The sequence below is a fragment of the Eucalyptus grandis genome, chromosome 1 (genome assembly GCF_016545825.1).
Source record: "Eucalyptus grandis isolate ANBG69807.140 chromosome 1, ASM1654582v1, whole genome shotgun sequence".
Taxonomy (NCBI): domain Eukaryota; kingdom Viridiplantae; phylum Streptophyta; class Magnoliopsida; order Myrtales; family Myrtaceae; genus Eucalyptus; species Eucalyptus grandis.
Genome location: NC_052612.1, coordinates 35,382,496 through 35,403,002, shown reverse-complemented (window position 1 = coordinate 35,403,002; position 20,507 = coordinate 35,382,496). Strand labels below are relative to the sequence as shown.

The 20,507-nt window shown below is 42.9% G+C and overlaps 1 protein-coding gene and 1 pseudogene across 1 annotated transcript; one reads left to right on the top strand and one right to left on the bottom strand.

Moving 5' to 3' along the window:
* Window positions 1-15,188: 15,188 nt before the first annotated feature.
* LOC120286549 (aconitate hydratase, cytoplasmic-like) lies at window positions 15,189-17,214 on the bottom strand. Its single transcript, XM_039298829.1, has 6 exons — window positions 17,086-17,214; window positions 16,600-16,679; window positions 16,386-16,461; window positions 15,649-15,834; window positions 15,466-15,533; window positions 15,189-15,369 (listed from the first exon to the last, which is right to left on the bottom strand). Exons 1-6 carry the CDS (start codon window positions 17,212-17,214, stop codon window positions 15,189-15,191), a joined length of 720 nt encoding a protein of 239 aa, XP_039154763.1.
* A 127-nt stretch (window positions 17,215-17,341) lies between these two features.
* Window positions 17,342-20,064, top strand: LOC104454864 (annotated as a pseudogene).
* The last annotated feature ends 443 nt before the right edge of the window (window positions 20,065-20,507 follow it).

Genomic DNA, 20,507 nt, shown 5'->3' with positions numbered 1-20,507 from the left:
CATATTAACCAATTTCTTCAGCAAAAATACTTGATTTGATGTGGATGGCTTCTCATAAATATTCGTTAGAATATCCATGACTTCTTTTGTAGTTTTTGCTTTTGTGATGTGGTACCCTATCTTTTTCGTCAACCCTAGACGAATCGCACCTAATGCCTTTCGATCAAGAATTTTCCATTAGGCTTCTACTATCGGATCCACTTCCACCATCTCGGGTTTCCAACCCTCAAGTGGTGCATAGAGATCTTTTTTATAAAAATAATCCTCGATTTGTAGTTTCCACCATCCGAAATCCTGTCCATTGAACTTATCGATTATGATTTTATCTTTTGCCATGCTGTTTGCTTTTAATCGAACATCACCGAAAAAACCCTCGATGTTCACAATTAGCCAAACCATGCTCTGATACCAGTTGTTATGAAATCGCACGTCGATTCTAGAAAAATAATGCTCGCAAACAATTTACCGAGCATAATATAATAATAAAAGAATATAATCAGAAGAACACGCCAAAAAATTTGTTAACGAAGTTCACCCAAACCTGGGATACGTCTCCGCGCAGAGGCACTCTGTGAATCCATTAAACTTCGAAAAAAGTTGAAATACAATGATAATATTCTCTCAAGATCAGGGCACAAAGAGATTTAGAACCCTCGTAAAGAAAAAAACTCACTTTTTTCTTCTCTCTTTTTCTTGCCTCTCTATTTTCTTTTTCAGCGTCTTTATGACTAGCATCTTGCCATCGCTAATATAAAGATATCACTTTTGACTTAAAAGCAAATTTGATAGAAAAGACCAAAAAAAGCCCCTAAAAACAAATATTTTGCTTCATCTATAACACCTTCCCTATTCCAATTGGCCTTTGTCGAAGTCAATATCAACCTGGCATCAAGATATAAAATCAAATGTTGGCAGTGTACAAATATCCTTAAGAGGATCACGTCAATGATCAGTCAAAGAATCATAACTAGGATCAGAATTCGGACTAATAATGGCCTATAATCACCTAAGAAGAAAATCAAGGTGCCTGGTAGTATCCACACTAAAAATTATGACAATGAAAAAAAGAATTTGCACAAGTGTTAACATTTCCGAAACCAGCAAGAGATCTCCACACTGAAAAATCACATTAAAAGAGGATTTTCCCTTGTTTTTATTTGAGATAATAAATATTTACAAAAAGAAAAAAAAAAGACTTTGATTTATAACTTCAATCCTGAAAACAGTTTTACCTATTTTATTTGTAAACATTTGCAAAATACTAGAATTGGGTATATATACCTTCTCGAATTAAAACAGAGAATGTCATAAACTCAAAAACCCTAACAAGTTATTATTCATTATATACATGAAATTAATAAATTCCACATTGCCATCAATTATCATTCATACCGTGCCAGCGAGAGCATAGGCAACTACTAAAGGAGGTGAAGCTAGATAATTAGCCCTAGTCAGTGGGTGAACACGCCCTTCAAAGTTTCGATTCCAGAGAGCACGGCAGCAGCAATGATATCTGCATGACAGGTAAATAAGCCGTTTTGGATAATCTAATCAATGACGTCCTATCGCGACCTCTTTTTTTCTGGCGCTCGCAATCGGGTACGAGCGCCTAAGGAGGCTAATGGCTCGGCTGAATTTATTAAGCCCGGACTCTCCCAAGTCCACCAATTCACGACTTTAATAGTTTAAGTTTTTAACCTATAAATCAATTTTTAAAATGGAGTCTCCACTAATTGATTTGGGGTGGGTTGATTAGAAACCCAAGTGAAGTATCGGGAGAAATACTCACTCCTGCGCAACTAGAGAAATTAGGATCGGGGACTTGATTACACTAGTTAATCACTAATGCCCTTTCGGTACCTTATCTTGTTTAAACCCCGAGGTTTTTTGGATGTTCGAGGGATTTTCCATGCATTTTTGGGAGGAAAAACATTTTTGAGTATTTTTCTCATTTTTTGGACATAAAATGGATTTTTTGGTATTTTTGGTATTTTTTGGGAAAATACAAGTCTTTTTGGCTTTTTCTGAATTTTTGGCTTTTTTTGGAAAATATAAATATTTTTTTTTTTTTTATTTTTCGAAAAATAAAATATTTTTTAATATTTTTTGATTTTTCTCGATTTTTTTAGAAAATAAAACATTTTTCAACAATTTTTAATATTTTTTGATTTTCTGGAAATTAAAACATTTTTTTTATATTTTTTTGAAAATAAAACACTTTTTGATTTTTTTTTAAATAAAATATTTATTTTTTATTTTTATAATATATTAAGATAATAAAATAAAATCGACTCGGGTCGAATCCGCGGGTTGGTTCCGACCCGGGTCAACCCTAAAACGCAAACGGGCCCGACTTTTTTTATTTTAAAAACGACGCCGTGGCCGGGCGTTTAGGGTCGCCCGGCCCGGCCCGACGACCCGGGTCCACGACCCGCTCCGCGACGAAACCCTACCCGGATCCGACCCGAATCGCGACCCGGTCTTCCGCCGCGCCCGCAATTTGCGGAATCCTTACCCGGTTCCCGATCCAGGTCCGACCCGACAACCCGGGGTCGCGACCCGGAAAATCGGGAACCCTAGGGTTCCCGAATCGCGGCGCCGAGGCACAACAGCGGGGACGACGGCGACGGCGACGGCGGCGGCAACGGCGACGACGGCGGCGACAGCGACGGTAGTGACGAGGGTTGGACTGCGGAGGGGGGAAACTATGGCGATGGCAACGGCGACGGCGACAGAGCGATACCTGCTCGGCAACGGCGCGACACGGGCGAAGATGGCGACGGCGAGACCTTACGCGAACCCCTCTCTCCGACGTCCCTCTCTCTCTACTCCGGCGAAGCCCAGATCCGAAGCCGCGAGCCCTCGGCCCCCCTGAAGTCTCTCAGTGGGGTGTCCAAGGGTCGCGACCTCGATCCCTCTCCCTTTCTCCTTCCTCCGCGCATCTCTGCGCTCGCTTCTCCGGCCGACCTTGGATCTCGGCGTGCTCGTCCTCGGCCCCCCGTTCTGAAGTCTCTCAGTGGGAGGTTTCGAGGATCTGCGGCCTTCGATCCTTCTCGACGTGGCCTCTCAATGACGGAAACGAGGGCCTATTTATAGGTGAGGGGCAGCCGGTCGACGGAGCTTCGACCGCCGGTCCCCGTGCGCCAAGCGGCCTCCGCCGGCCGAACCGGCGTCCCATCCGATGCCAGCTGCCCCTCCCACGTGGGTCGCCGTCCACCTGCCTCTCCGGCGTCGCGTCCTCTGCGCGTGTGCTGTAGAGGCGCGAGGAAGAAGACGACTGGTGGGGCCGGGCCGAAAGGGGAAATGGGCCGTAAGGGCCCATTCGAGGGCTGCTTCTTTTTTTGTTTTTTTTGTTTTGTTTATTATCAGAAAAAAAGGGAAAAATACATAAATAAAGAAACTAAGGCCAAATTAATAACATAATTTAAAATTTTAGGTGTCAACAGTTGCCCCTCTTTGAAGGTGAGTTCGTAGAGGTTTCATTCAAAGACAAACCTGATACCTAAATTTTGTCCGTTCATATGCAGTAGATTATATTTTATTTGGGATCTATTATTTTATGTAGGAAAAGAGCAATATAACTTTACATATACTAAGATAAATAAGAAGATACATGTAGTTACTTACTGGGAGTGAGTGAGATAGGGTGTGAACCCCGAGTTTTGGCAAGTATCAAGGCGTCATCTTACCTGGTGATATGAGGAGGTTGCTTTTCCAGGGCTCGAACCATTCTTCGGTCACCTGTTAAAACAATCAATGATTTGTCTAGGACCCGAACTTTTCTTCGGTCGCCTTGACGGGAGACTGCTCTTCCAGGACCCGAACCATTCTTCGGTCGCCGTGATGGGAGACTGCTCTTCCAGGACCCGAACCATTCTTCGGTCGCCTGTTAAAACAATCCATGATTTGTCTAGGACCCGAACCTTTCTTCGGTCGCCTTGACGGGAGATGCACCAACCTTTCTCAGGGCATCTCATTTGTGGGTGCCTGATTTGTATCGAGGACACCAATTGGTACCCGACCTTTCTCGGGAGATGCGCCGACCTTTCTTAGAGCATCTATTTTGTTGGGGTGTCTGACTTCTGTCAAAGACACTGGTTGGAACCCGACCTTTCTCGGGAGGATGCACCGACCTTTCTCAGGGCATCAATTTGTGGGGCGTTTGACTTCTGTCAAAGACACCAATTGGAACCCGACCTTTCTCGAGAGGATGCACCGACCTTTTTAGGGCATCGATTTGTGGGGCGTCTGACTTCTGTCGAAGACACCAGTTGGAACCCAACCTTCTCGGGAGGATGCGACGACCTTTTTCAGGGCATCGATTTGTGGGGCGTCTGACTTCTCTCAAAGACACCAGTTGGAACCCAACCTTCTCGGGAGGATGCGCCGACCTTTTTCAGGGCATCGATTTGTGGGGCGTCTGACTTCTGTCAAAGACACCAGTTGGAACCCGACCTTTCTTGGGAGGATGCGCCGACCTTTCTCAGGGCATCTATTTGTGGGGCGTCTGACTTCTGTCGAAGACACCAGTTGGAACCCGACCTTTCTCGGGAGGATGCGCCGACCTTTTTCAGGGCATCGATTTGTGGGGCGTCTGACTTCTGTCAAAGACACCAGTTGGAACCCAACCTTCTCGGGAGGATGCGCCGACCTTTTTCAGGGCATCAATTCTGGAAGATACCTGGACATTCACAAGCATATCAAAGAGTACCTGGATATTCACAAGTACTAACATGAAGGATATTTGGGCCTTTGCAAGCGTCGAAATGTGTATTTGGCTGACCATAGGCACTGAAAGGGTATTTGGATGATCCCAATTATGAATTCTTGGGGGATACCTGGATGATCACAAGCATCGGAGGGGTACCTGGACAATCACAGGTACAAACTCTTTGAGGATACCTGGATGATCACAAGTATCGAAAGGGTACCTGGACGATCATAGGTACAAACTCTTTGGGGATACCTGGATGATCACAAGTATCGAAGGGGTACCTGGATGATCACAAGTACAAACTCTTTGGGGATACCTGGATATTTGTGAAGGTCTCTCACCTCTTGGTATGGGAATGTCGAGGGCATGCCCCACTTATTCATAAAGGTCTCTCACCTCTTGGTAAAGGGGAATATCGAGGACGTACCTGAGATATTCATGAAAGTCTCTCACCTCCTGGTAAATGGGAATATCGAGGACGTGCCTGAGATATTCGTGAAGGTCTCTCACCTCCTGGTAATTGGGAATTTGAATGTAGCACGAGGCTTACCTGGATGGCCGTAGGCACTCAAAAGGGGTGGAACACCTGGATAGCCACGAGTGTACAAAGTACGAGAATACTTGGATGAACACAAGTATTTAATGATACAACCTGAGACCACTCAGTTGGTCCAAGTGTAAGAAAGCATACCTGGGTAGGCGCAAGCACACAAAGCAATGTAATGCTTGAACGACTGCTATTATTTGGGGACAACTCGGGCAAGTTGAGTGTAATGAAAAGGAAGTACCTAGACAACGGTGGGTACTTGACGATATGGGGATACCTAGACAGCAGTAGGTATTCCAAGAGATACTTGGTTAGTCATAAGTATCAATACTCTGGGGACAACTCAAACGGGTTGAGTGTCAGAAAAAGGGAGTATCCGAACGGTGGCTGGTACTCAAAGACGATAGGGATACCTAGACAGCAGTAGGTATTTAACGATAAAGGGATACTTAGTCAATCACAAGTATCAATACTCCGAGGACAACTCGAATAGGTCGAGTGTCAGGAAAAAGGAGTATCCGGACGATGGCCGGTACTCGAAGACAATGGGATGCTAAGACAGTTGCAAGCATCGAAACTCAAGAGACAATTCGAATAAGTCGAGTGTCAAGGGGAGAGTACCTGGACAGTGATAGGTACCTTAAGACGAATAGGGATATGCTTACCTAGCAATATCTCTAATCTCGAGAGTATATCTCGCTATTTGCACAATATGCACACATGATTGTATATGCTATAAATTCATGAGTTCAAATGAGATTCATGCATGATAATTTTGTCGGATTTCCGCATCTTTTGATTTCCACTTTGGGAAGATTTTGAAAGACAACCTTCATTTAGAATGTAGATGTCTTGAGCATGCTAGATGAGGGACTTCATCCGAAAGGACTTTCCGCTCACTCTCATGGAAAAGGCTATCCTGACCATTGATGCAGGATTTATAAGGACCACACTATCTCACTGTCATCATGTCAGCAGGGGTCCGAGTATTCTCGCAAACGATACGACTTTACCAATGTGAGAGGTCTTTGTTGAAACTGTGATGAAGTCTTGGTCAGTGACTCATCGAAGGGGACCATCAAGGTTAAAGCTGATGGACGAAAATGCTGCACGATCATCTCCGGGTTTACAAGTCAAGAATCCTGCGAAAAGAGATAGAGTACTCTTGCTCGTACTTCTTCGAGTGATGCTTATAGACATGAAATCCTACGTTAATTGAAGTGCCCCTAGTCTGAAGAGACTTTTACGATGGGATGCAAAGTAGGCTTGATTCACATGTAAGAGGGTGAGAGTTGGTGACTGTCTCGGCATTTGTTACTAGTCTTTCTTGTCGAACGGAGGTTCTATGGACCACAACAACAACTTTTCTTGGCTGCGTTTTTGATTGGGGGGCATTGGCCTTGCTTTTACCAGGCACACTGCTTTTTCATGCCCCTATTTTTTTATTCCAGTTCTTCTTTTATGGGCATTGACCTTGCTTTTACCAGGTACACTGCTTTTTTATGCCCCTATTTTTTCATTCTTGTCATTAGAGGAACTGGCCTAGACAAGCTCAATCGAAGCACCGTTATTAGACTCTTGAGTCTTCATCTTCAGTAGGCGCTCTGGGCTATGCTGCTTAAATGGCAGTAACTTATGTTTTGCCTCCATGTGAGGGTGAAATTACAGACTCAATTGGGTTGTACAATGAATACAAGTGCATAGAGAAAGAATTGCTCTTCGTCATTCTAGGGCACTTAAATTAACGTGAGTGTTCATATGCAATAAAGACACCCAAAGATTGATGCAAGTGCAAGCAAGAAAATTTCTATCTCTCTTCTCACCTTGTGATCTTTGCTTCGCTTCTAATCCGCCCGGTGTAGGGGTTGCTCTTGACGGGGGTATGAGAGAAGCTTCACCAATGTATGGGGCTCAATGGGGTGAGCAATGGAATGCCTCTCACTATTTTGGTTATCGTACCATTCGCGAGAGAACTCTTTACCCTGCAGCCATGGAATCTTCTGCACTCATCTCACAAGTGTATAGATGGGGGAAGCGTGTGTAGGATATGGCTTGCCTGTCATCATTCGACACGCCTCATCCAGCATGCTCAATTAATCTTGTATTCTTCACTTAGCTGTCTATTCGATAATCCTCGGTGGAATCGGTGACTTAGACAGACGAAATCATCATGCATAATTCATCGGAAATGACATGCAACATTTTGAATATGATGGAGTTTGAACTCTTCAAAACAAGTGAATGGTTTTGACTCGCAAAAGACCCTATTGACAACTTTAGGGGCTAACATAATGGTGTTTCCAAATATGTTAGATTTTGAACATCAAACGGGCATCTCTGCTTTTGCCCCTGTAGAAGAGAAGATGTACAAGTAGATCAATTAGTTTGGCCAAAATTAAATGTGAGTTGAGGCCTGAAGATTTTCTGTCATTTGCTTTGGCAATACTTGAGGCGCCATTTTGCTTGGGAGAGTTTGTCATGCTTCTCATTGATTTGTTATCTTTGTTTTTTACGATCAGTTAATCCCGCAACAAACAAGACATGCTTCTCATTGATTCGTTATCCTTGCTTTTGACGGTCGGTGATCCCGCAACAAACAAGAGGGAATGTGTTAGTCATGAACTCTTTCAAGAGTCAAATAACTGGAATCGATACAACTTTACCATTCACTTTGGTTTGCAGATGATTGGGTGAACTGAAGTGAGAGGGGGACATGAAGTCCTATGTCCCTTGCTTCATTAGGTCAATTATTCTTTGAATTAGCTCTGGATGACATGTCTTTTTACACGAAGCCAGGTGAATTTGATGTGGGTCATTTCCACGTACTAGCTTGGCCAATATTGATTTGCCTAACCATTGAGTTTGGTTCTTGAGTTGTGATGCTCCTTGTCAATAGGGGGAATATGTCAAAAGTGAATTCAAAGAAGGGGGAGTATTGGAAATGATGCCAAATTACTCTTCTCCAAAGTTTGTATTTGCTGACTCCTGATGATGTTTGAATGTCGATGACAGCCTTTTCGTCTTGGCATAGTTTGACATTTCTTTCGATTGGCCTTCCTCACTTGTGACCATGTATGCATGATTGCTGGTCGTTGATTCATCTTCAACGCCTTCTTTCTGTGGAATTTCTCCTTCTGTCTTTAAGGAAATTATTTCTTGGGAGAGCATGCGTCTAGAGCACGAAGTGAGGTTTCTAAGCCCTTAGTCATCATTTGAAATAAGGGGCTAGAGACTGTCTCATCTGTCTAGATTTCCTCCCTGTTGACAGTGGTCACTTCAAAGGAAGAGAAGAAATTCCTTTTCTGCGCTTCTTGGCTTGTCAAAGCCGGAAATCCCATTGATGAAACCGTATCATTTAGTTGCTCGGGCACGTTGAGGGAAGAAGATGCTGCTCCGGCTTGAGGAGGAGTTGGGCAGGAGCGAGGTGGAGTGCACAAAGCTCTTAGGGACGGCTTGATTTTCAACCGTATGCATGCACCTATTATGTCTTATCTTCCGTTTCCTGTAAATAGAAGAGATAGGACATCATTTCCAAATTATGTTCAGAGAATAAGACTTACCTCCTTTGAAGTGGGATGATCTTTTATTTGCCCCACTGTCTTCTTGGCAGGGTGTTTTTGAATTTGGCGAGTCCACCTAATGTGCTTGCTTCAAATGCCCCCTGTCACACTAAGTCAAAGGGGACGGGAATGATCATGAAGTGAGTGAGTCAGAAAGACAAACATTGATCATCTTGTTTTAACAAAAGCTTTTGGGTGATGAAATATTTTTATTTTCAAAATATGTATTTGGGGGAGAAAAAGCATGAGGAAGCCCAGCCCTCAGTATTCTCCTTGGATGATATTTTCTTTTCATGGTTGGATAACATCACCGGGCTGGTTTGGAGTACCGCCTCATGTTCTTAAAACAAAATATTACAACTGTACAATAGAGTACTTGGAATGGAAAATACAACTGTAGCACACTAGATAAGATGAGAAACATAAAATTATAAAAACAAGTAAAACTCATGAAAACCCCTGTGTAAAGGAGCGCTTTGATAGTACTGGTCTTGAAGCTAAGCGTCTTTGAATTCCTCGCCTTCAGTAGACTCGAAGTATTCGCATGCGATGACTACCTCGTTGAAGTTACGGAAGTGTAACCCACGCAGCCAACAGCGCTGCTTGCAGGACAAAACTTCTATGAACTGCTTCATTAACTCCTCTTCAGCCAGTTGAGGGTGGGTTTGCATCATGAAAGCCCTCCACCTCCCTGCGTATGCTCGGAAATCTTCCTTTGGTTTTCTTGTGAAGTGAGCCAAGCTCTCACAAGGCGTTCGGCCCGATCGGCTTTGGTACCGATGCAAGAATGTGGAAGTCAGCTCATTCCAATCCTTTAGAAGATAAATGTTTGCTGTGATAAACCATTGCAATGCAGACCCGTAAGAGTTTCTTTGAATGCCCGAGTTGTGAACGACATCGGGCCATAGTACCGACTCATTTCCGCATGGAGATACTGCAAGTGGGCCACGGGACAAGCTGTGCCGTTATACTTGCGGAGATTGGGTATCCACATTTCTATGGGGCTCATGATCCTACGGGGGCAAGACGGGCTTGATGTATCTTGGTTAGGCCACTGGTTTTCCCACTACATATCTGTTGTAGTGGTGAATTTTTCTGTTTCAGGGAAGTTGGATTCTACCGAGATTATCCCATTGCTTTCTTCTTGGTCAAAATTTCCGAATGAGGATAAAGTATTGAAGCTATCCTCATGGTCAGAGGAAGAGCTTAGTACTTCGTTAGGATCGTGGCGGATAAAGACGTATGCTTCCTCTTCTGACGAGCCTTCATCCCCGGATGAGACTAGGAAACAGTTATACGATGAATCGCCAGTTTCATTGTCGAAATAACGCTGGAAGTCCTTGGGGTTGTATTCTTGGGAATGCTCGAAGCTTGGGTGTGATGGCTCATCGACAGACGCTGCATTGATTTGCTTAGGCTTTCTTTTCTTGGCTTCTGGTCCAGACCTTTTGAGTAAGGCCCTTCGTTTTGCCAGCTCGATTCTGTCAAAGGAAGTGAGAGACATTGGAGTTTCACTATCTGATTCACTTCCCAAGTTGATAGGGGTTGGTATTCTTTGGACCCTAGCTCTTGGAGTAAGCTTGGGGAGTCGTCCAGTCGTGCCCCGGTCTTGAACAGGCTCTTTGTCTTTGATCTCGTACAAAGGCTCCTTGCCTTTCCTAGTGGGAAATTTTCCAATAACAGGGTGTTGTTCAGCTGCCCATTTATCATGCAAGGCTTCATTAACATGATCTTCTCCTATCTCAGCGACTAACGGTTCCTCATGCTCCGCAATCATCAGTTTTTCGTAAGGCAAGGCTATGTCAGGGTTGATGTCAATATCATATTCTTGGTGAAAAACATGAATTAGTTCCCTCCAGATTTTAAGGAGACTAATCTTCCTGACAATGTACCATCGCAAGGCAGGGCTAGTCAAGCTCAATTGGTATGATTGAATCATCCTTCGAACCGAGGTAGGCCGCAAGTAGGTCTCGGGCGGGAGATATCAGTATACCTTTCGCATTCGGAGTGCTTTGAGTTTTCGGGGATCTCAATGCCGGTGTAATTGGACAGGTCCATGGGATTTGCTCCGCAACCGGCTTAACTTTTTCATGATCTTTTCAAACTGTTTATGGTATCGGCTATTTTCTAGCAAATTTGCGGGTGTCATGACGGTGTTTGAGGCAACTATAGAGTTGGGCTCAGCTTGAGTGGATTTCATTTGTCTTGAGAGTTGTTGAAGGACAATGGACATCTGTCCTACGCCGTCTTCAATGTTAATAAGGCGATTTTGTACATCATTCTGATCGGGTCCTATTGCATGAGGCCATTCACGAGCAATTGGTGGTCGGCGATTCATAATTACCTACTCGTGTTGAAAACAATGAATGAGCACAATGAAAGTAAACAAAGAGTGACCCATGGCGGTGGTCTAACCGCTTTCTTATTTATCAAAAGAGGATTTTATAGACCGCAGACTTCGACATCTAGAACTTGCAATTGAAAAGACGAGAATGAAATACTAGACATTAAACAAAAGTCCCTAAACAATGGGACAAAACCTTCACAATATTAACACTAAGGGGCACATGATTGCTAATTTATATGCGACGGGGAGCCTTGTTCTTGTGAGGACGCCTGCTTCCTTGGGCTGGCTCTGAGGTGTGCATCCAGTCCATTCCCAAATCCCTCTCCATGAGCTCTGCTTGCTCGTGCTGGTGCTCTCGCCGATTGAGTGAGGGACCGATGGCTTCCATTTTGTCGGGATGCGATGGTTGTGGATGTAGGACATGGAGGCGTGGTGGGCTTTTTCTTCTCCCTCAAGCCCTTCAGGTACCACGATCCTTTTACGATGGCACTTGTTCCATGCTTCTTCATAAATGTCAACCATGTATTCAAAATTTTGATGAGTGAAGAGAAGTGGAGGGGTCCTCTTCTTGAAAGATGGCGGGATCTCCTGAAGGGCTCCATACTGTCGTGCCACCCGTTGTGGGAAATAGGAAAAAGCATCGGTGAGGCCGAGCAACGGAATTGGATGGCAGCGCTTGAAAGCAAAGCGAGCTCTCTTTTCATAGAACCAACCAGCACACCATTGGAATGCCTCAGGAGCCGGGTCTCTTAGGAAATTTATCCAATTTAAACAGCTTTGATTGGGAATGTATGGTCCTAAAACCATAAATTTTTGTAATGGATTTTCGAAGTCATTCATTCCGGATGATCGCATGAAGCCTTGGAATTCGCTTAGGTGAGAAAAGAACCAGACTTGTAAAATTTCAGGAGAGGCTCGCATGATTTTCTCCGTGTTGTTTTTAAAACGATTAAAGGATAAGAATGTTTCAGTTAAAATCATATTGACATAATTTTGCCCCCTCAAGATTCGGTCAACTATCCATGCCATCTTAGGACTTATGACATTTCTTTGATGGGGGAAAATGATGAACCCAAAAAAACCCAGGAGGAAAATCTCGCTTTTTTTGGGTCATAGGCTGATTTTGAAAACAGGCATTCATGAATTCTAGTGGGCGAGGTATTATGGTTGCCTTCAAGAATTTGTCTCATGACATGGATTTCAGTTCCTAAAAGTCGCGCTAACCCTTGCCACGGGAGGAAGCCTGTCGATGGCTTAACAAGCTTTTTCTCGAGAGGCATTCCAGTGATGATGTTGTATTCTTCCAGAGTTGGGGTTAGCTCAAACCCACCAAACATAAAAGTAGTCGTCTTCAAGCACTAGAAATGTGCCATGGCCTGTATGACTTCGGGACGAACAGTGATTTGAATCAACGATAGGAGATGACCGACTTTGGCCTTCACGCGCTCTTGGGCAAACTGATCTAATTGACCCCACCATCTGAAGAGCTCCGCCTTGGGAGCAGGAATGAACTGGATATCGTCTTTCCCCATCGCATATAAACTGGGACTTGAAAAAGCTTATCCTAAATTGCCATGGGCCAAATAAAAAGAATGAGTAAAAGTAAAGGGATTACTTTTGCTTTTTAAAGAAAAATGGCAAGCACAGAGACATGTGCGTGAGACGTGCGGCTCGATTTCTAACTCAGAAGGCTTGGTGAGATTAAAAGGATATCCGCCCGTCGTAGTCTCGCGTTAGCAGCATATCCTCCTAACCTCGGCTAAGAAATTCGGGGAAAAGAAAGGCAACCTCTACATCACAGTCTCGCGTTCGAGGTCGTATCTTTCTTAACACCATCCTAGAAATCCTATAGCGGCCCAGGTCCGACGGCCGGGTTGTGTGTGCCATGTGTAGTGTTTAAAACAGTAAAGCATGCACAACAGTTTATAATCACAAAAACATTTTATTTTAACAGAATAAAAAAAACTTTAAGCTATTACCCTGTATAAAAGAAAAAAAAAACCAAGTCAGCAAAGCATTTAAACAAAGATAAAATGGCCTAAGTCCTCAAAAGTCCCGGCGGAGTCGCCAAGCCGTCGCGACCTCTTTTTTTTTTTCGGCGCTCGCAATCGGGTACGAGCGCCTAAGGAGGCTAATGGCTCGGCTGAATTTATTAAGCCCGGACTCTCCCAAGTCTACCAATTCACGACTTTAATAGTTTAAGTTTTTAACCTATAAATCAATTTTTAAAATGGAGTCGCCACTAATCGATTTGGGGTGGGTTGATTAGAAACCCAAGTGAAGTATCGGGAAAAATACTCACTCTGCGCAACCGAGAGAAATTAGGATCGGGGACTTGATTACACTAGTTAATCACTAATGCCCTTTCGGTACCTAATCTTGTTTAAACCCCGAGATTTTTTGGATGTTCGAGGGATTTTCCATGCATTTTTTGGAGGAAAAACATTTTTGAGTATTTTTCTCATTTTTGGACATAAAAGGGATTTTTTGGTATTTTTGGTATTTTTGGGAAAATACAAGTCTTTTTGGCTTTTTCTGAATTTTTGGCTTTTTTTGGAAAATATAAAATACATTTTATTTTTTTATTTTTCGAAAAATAAAATATTTTTTAATATTTTTGATATTTTTGGAAAATAAATTATTTTTTGATTTTTCTCGATTTTTTTAGAAAATAAAACATTTTTCAACAATTTTTAATATTTTTTGATTTTCTGGAAATTAAAACATTTTTTTATATTTTTTTGAAAATAAAACACTTTTTGATTTTTTTTTAAATAAAATATTTATTTTTTATTTTTTATAATATATTAAGATAATAAAATAAAATCGACCCGGGTCGGATCCGCCGGTTGGTTCCGACCCGGTCAACCCTAAAACGCAAACGGGCCCGCATAACGGGCTTTTTATTTTAAAAACGATGCCGTGGCCGGGCGTTTGGGGACGCCCGGCCCGGCCCGACGACCGGGTCCACGACCCGCTCCGCGACGAAACCCTACCCGGATCCGACCCGAATCGCAACCCGGTCTTCTGCCGCGCCCGCAATTTGCGAAATCCCTACCCGGTTCCCGATCCGGGTCCGACCCGACAACCCGGGGTCGCGACCCGGAAAATCGGGAACCCTAGGGTTCCCTAATCGCGGCGCCGAGGCACAACAGCGGGGACGACGGCGACGGCGACGGCGGCGGCAACGGCAACGACGGCGGTGATAGCAACGGTAGTGACGAGGGTTGGACTGCGGAGGGGGGAAACTATGGCGATGGCAACGGCGACGGCGACAGAGCGATACCTGCTTGGCAACGGCGTGACACGGGCGAAGATGGCGACGGCGAGACCTTACGCGAACCCCTCTCTCCGGCGTCCCTCTCTCTCTCTACTCCGGCAAAGCCCAGATCCGAAGCTGCAAGCCCTCGGCCCTCCTAAAGTCTCTCAGTGGGGTGTCCAAGGGTCGCGACCTCGATCCCTCTCCCTTTCTCCTTCCTCCGCGCGTCTCTGCGCTCGCTTCTCCGGCCGACCTTGGATCTCGGCGTGCTCATCCTCGGCCCCCCGTTCTGAAGTCTCTCGGTGGGAGGTTTCGAGGATCTGTGGCCTTCGATCCTTCTCGGCGTGGCCTCTCAACGACGGAAACGAGGGCCTATTTATAGGCGAGGGGCAGCCGGTCGACGGAGCTTCAACCGCCGGTCCCCGTGCGCCAAGCGGCCTCCGCCGGCTGAACCGGCGTCCCATCCGACGCCAGTTGCCCCTCCCACGTGGGTCGCCGTCCGCCTGCCTCTCTGGCGTCGGGTCCTTTGCGCGTGTGCTGCAGAGGCGCGAGGAAGAAGACGACCGGTGGGGCCGGGCGGAAAGGGGAAATGGGCCGTAAGGGCCCATTCGAGGGCTGCTTCTTTTTTTGTTTGTTTTTGTTTTGTTTATTATCCGAAAAAAAGGGAAAAATACATAAATAAAGAAACTAAGGCCAAATTAATAACCTAATTTAAAATTTTAGGTGTCAACACGTCCACAAGCGATTGCTTATGCAAATGGTTAAACAAAGGAAGCCCAACACAAGGCAGTATGTCTCCGTGCTAGAGAACATTTAACAGTGCCATTTTCTGAGATGGCAGAGCCAACTGATTCATCCAAGTCCCCAGAATTTCCAATACAAGTAGTGCATCCGTATCCCACAATGTTAAATCCCTGCTGATTTAAGTACTTCTGCAGCCCACTGCATCAACATCAAAGATACAGTTATCAGGTTGCCTCCTCATTGCCAACATAAAGATATTCTACTACACTATGCTAACTTATCCCAAAATTGTACCTCTGAAGTAGATACTTAGTGACAACACCGGAGCCAGGTGCAAGACTTGTTTTGATCCATGGCTTGACCTGGTGTCACAATTCAGGTCACCGACAAGAATTATCAATGTAACAGTAAAAAGAAGCTTGATCCTGGAAAGAGTATAGAGTATAGAGATGGACAGTGATTATAATCACAGCGAACCTGTAATCCAAGTTCACAAGCCTTTTTCGCTACTAGAGCAGCTCCAAGCATGACGCTGGGATTCGATGTGTTGGTGCAGCTAGTAATGGCAGCAATCACAACACTCCCATGCTTGAATTCAGCCGGCTGCCCATGGAATGAAAATTTTGCCACCTTATCTTGTGATTCTTTGGGTACAGCAAAACCCTGTATGACCACAAAAACAAACCAACGTTATATTATAGTCTATCTATTCCCACCCATGCTTCAAATAAATAAACATAATATCATATCCTATGTATTTTCACCCAGCTTTAAAGAAATTCAAAAAGATTTTGCATCAGTTTGATTCTGCAGGATAACAACTTAGGCGGGCTGTAATTAGAGAAAATAATGCCTCCCAGAAAAAAGTGAATTAGGAAGAAGAGCCTATTGCCTATATCTACAAAATTTATTGTGGACGAAATGACAAGGGCTTTTAATCAAGATGTCACAGGACGTTGCAGAATAAGATTAAAATGACTGCGCTCAATTGAAGATAGTAGATTCTACTTCATCAGAAAAAGAAAAAATGCAACATGAACTGCAAAGCAAATCTCTAACTTGGTCTGACAGCAAGAGAATTTATTTTCCTACGTATTCTACCATTGTGGAAGCTTTCCATGTCAATGATCCAGTCAAGGCAAAATTAGAAGAAAGAACTAGTATGACCTCGTGTGATTATGAAATCAAAGGTAGCTGTTCAAAAGAAAACTAACCTTGAAGCCAACTTTGTTATCAAGACAAGAATGCCAATCAGCCTTCATTTCCTTCAAAGGAACCCGATCATGAGGTCTGGCAAGAAAAGGTGACGAAAGTTAAGGATGTTGCACACTGAAGCTAATGTGGATTGCAGGTTAAAATCATTAAACCATGCAAATGGCATGAATTTGTGGAACCAAGATATGGAGACCCTCGGCAGGAAACTTATACCTCTTAGGTCCTGAGATACAAGGTTCAACATCCTCAAGATTCAGCTCCAGGTAAGATGAGTAAACTCGTTCTTGTCGACGCTGCAATTGGGAATAGGAAGTAAGCTGTTAATTCTAACAACTTCCACTCACTGAGAATGCAAGTTCGTAGATTTACCTCATCATAATCAACAAACAACTTATTTGCACGTAGGAATTATATATCGTTCCTTTTATATAATGTCTCCCATTAAGACAGTTACCAAATGGGCGGTTGTCACGAAAATATATGAAATGTGGAAAAACTACATGTCGGTTAACAGCCACTTTAAAGAGAAAATGTGGGTCCGAAAATATGGGATCACAAATATATATATAAATAGATCCTGCTTTTGAGTTGGGGAGGGGGGAAGTTATCTTTACTGAGCTGGTAATTCGCATGGATTTCTTGTTGTATCGTACTTGACATGTCTTTGAATGGCGTAAATGACAATTATAGTGCAAATACATTAAACAGGATGCCATAAGGGTTTGAACTGAACCCCGGAACTTGTTCATTTAAACCCGTGCATGTCTTTCTTCCATTTCCAGAGGATACGTTCTTGTTATTTATTTCTTCGGAGAATGCTTGCATCATCTCTCAGTGGGTAGACACTGAAAAGAGATCTTCCTTTTCCAGGTCTCTTTGAGTTGCTGTGATTTGAGATCTATGATTAGAAGTTCAATAGAACCTCATCAATTAGAAGCACAATGTTTACAATACAATGGAAATAGTTTTAGATTTATAATTAGGTTCCATTTCCTACTACCCTTGTTTGAGGAAAATTTCAATTGCTATTTGTGCTGATCTGCCTGTAGAACTTCTAGTTGACTTATGACTTTCCAGCAAGATATATTTTATTCCTAAGATGGAATTTCAAGTATCATGTTGCTTTATCTTTGCAGGAATTTATTGCAAATGAAGGTGCTGGAGAGGCACCCCTTGAGAGTTTGATACCAGATATGACATCTTCAACAGAGTTAGTGGGGAATGAATGATGCTGTTTTTGTTCTCCATTGTGTGAGAAGAATTTGGTGACATATCTTCCGTATCATTTCTCTTTTGCAGACATTATGTAAACCTGCAGAAGATCTACCAAGCTAAGGCAGAGGCTGACTTTCTTGTTATGGAGCAACGAGTGACGAATCATTTGAAGAAGATTGGTAGAGAGACAAAGACGATTTCAAAACAAACTATTTGAAGCTTCTGTAGAAATGCACGAAAACTCAAAGTGAGTTATTTTTTACATGATTTAGTTCATGCTTAAAATTGGCGTACCGCATTAAATAGCAAATTCAGAGTAGGATGGTGTATCAAAGTCACTTTGGTGTCCATTGAGATTAGTGATGCTGCTGAGTTTGCTTGTGTGCTCCTTAACTGTTTTGCTGTTGACTCCTGTTGTAAGTTTCTACATATAAGCTAAAATTGTTGCCTAGTTCAGATTTTTTCCATCCTGGATTCAATTATGTAGCATTATTAGAATCCGTTTTTTTCGTTTTTGTTTATCACTTCTCTTAAGTCTCTTCTTTTCCTTTCCTGAAAAAGAATAGATAACATTTTTCAGCTGTAGGTATGCAGGTATCGCCTAGTCGAGGACGAGTTTAATTCTCCAGTCCCATCAGAACTTCAGAAGTATTTAGCAGATGAAGAATACATGTAAGATAGGTTTTAGCTTATATCCCTTAAATTATTTTCCTGCTGAAATATGCAGTTGCAAATGCTTCATACGCATGCTTAGATCGTGAGACCTAGAGCCCCTCTCTCCAACAAAGAATTATAAGTTCACAATTTCTTCAAGGTCTTCTAAGCACTCTTTTGGGGTGCTCATCAATCAGTCATGGACCTCATCCTTGAAAGATAAATTCAAGAGTCCATCTGTTCTACCAGAAATTCTGAAGATACTCATCATAAAATTATCCTCACTAACTTATCTTTTTCCATGATAACAGCTTTTCCCTTAAATACATTTTTATTGTTACTTTGTTGGGATGTGGTGAATGCTTCGTTATGACATGGAATGGTCAGTGTGCTTAGAAAAGTACATTGGTAAAGCTGGTACCAGTCACATGGAATGGCATTTATTCTTTTGGAATTAATCCTTGACAGCACGGGCTGTTCTTAACCCCGGACGATTCATTTTATTTCCCATTATTAGGCTTTAATTTTTTTTCTTTTTCTGCTGACACTTGCTTGAGTCAAAGTTCATGTATCTTCTGGATCAAATTGGACTTGGCTAGTGCAGGTTTGATCCATGTTAATCTTGGCTCAACCACATGGCTTGTTTCAATCTTCCACTAATTTTTTCAAGTTGACTAGCAAATAAATTTTATTGCTGGAAAAGACTATCATTTTTGCCTGTCATCTGAAAATCTGTGGTTCTTGTCAATCAGTGTTGCTGTGGGGTTCTATATACTGCTTCGAGCTGTTGACCGGTTTGCTGCTAATTATAACAGCTTTCCTGGAGAGTTTGATGGGTAAGTATTGCCGATATTGAATCTACCATTTTTCCTCCAGCAAGCTTTTTAAAAGTCATTACCTGATCACTGCATTTCTCTGCATGGTGAATGCACTGCAGTGAGATGGACGAGGATATATCTCGGTTGAAGACAGCAGCAGTCAGTCTTCTCAGCGACTTGGGCTGCAATGGCCAAACCTTGACTGAGGATCTTATTAGTGAAATGTGCCGGTTTGGTGCTGCAGAGCTTCACGCTGTTGCTGCTTTCATTGGAGGAGTTGCGTCTCAGGAAGTGATCAAGGTTGCATCATCATCTCTGTTCACCATAGCTTCGTTAGTTAATTCGTTGATGTCGAGTGCTCCAAATAGCTCGGGCTATTACTCAGCTCTTCTTTTGGTTATATATCGGAACCGAGATGCTATATTTTGCTTTAAAGCCACGTTCTCTGTTTGTTGTAGCTCATAACGAAACAATTTGTTCCCATGTCCGGGACGTTCATCTTCAACGGCATTGACCAGAAGTCTCAATTGTTGTCCCTTTAGCGATTACAACGTCGAACTGGTAATTTCTGATGCTCTAAATTGTCGCACTCGCCTCTGTATTCTTTTCCACACAATCGACAGTTTCTAGAGGGAAACTCAGTTTCCTCCGTTTGGGTTGTTGCAGATCCTCGCTTCTTGAGAAGAGCACGGTAGAATTGTCTGGTGGGGGCCAACGACATGCCAAGGTGGAGAAGCAGAAGTTTTGTGTGAAAGCCCTTATGGGATTAAAAAGAGGGAACTGGTTCGAGAGGATTGATGTGCGATGGTACGAAGATGAATTACGGCAACAAAGAGAGATGCCAAATCAACATAAGACCTACTCCCCTCAAAATGAATTTGTAATCCCTGCGATCACTGCCGGTTTTGTTGAATTAATTTATTCCGAGGACTTGTATCTCGTTGTGTCGATCCAATTATCTTAAAAGGCACCAACTTTAGTTCAGGTTTTACTTATGGTCCAAAAAAAGAAAATCACCTTTATCTTAAGTCCTAATTCTGTCCTAAATAATTTTTCTTATAAAAAAAAAAATACCAACTTTAGCTCAGGTTCTAATTTTGGCTCTAATTGTTTTTGTCTAAAAAGAAACATAAATTTTCAGTAGGTACTCAAATCTGGCCCCACTCATGATTCCATCCGATAATGCCGTTAAAGATGCGACATTCCATTCCATGTGTACTTTTCAATTAATATTGGGATACTGGCTGAAAAGTTTACAAGTTTACAATTGAGAGAGTTGGTGTTTTTTTTTTTATGGGAATAGTTATACAAATGGTCTCTTAACTTTAGGCACAATAATTGCATAATAGGCTGAAATACTAAGGTCATATGTGTCAGTTTTCCCCTTTTTCTAAGAAAAAGAAGTTTTGGGTTCTAAATTTGATTTTTTTAAAA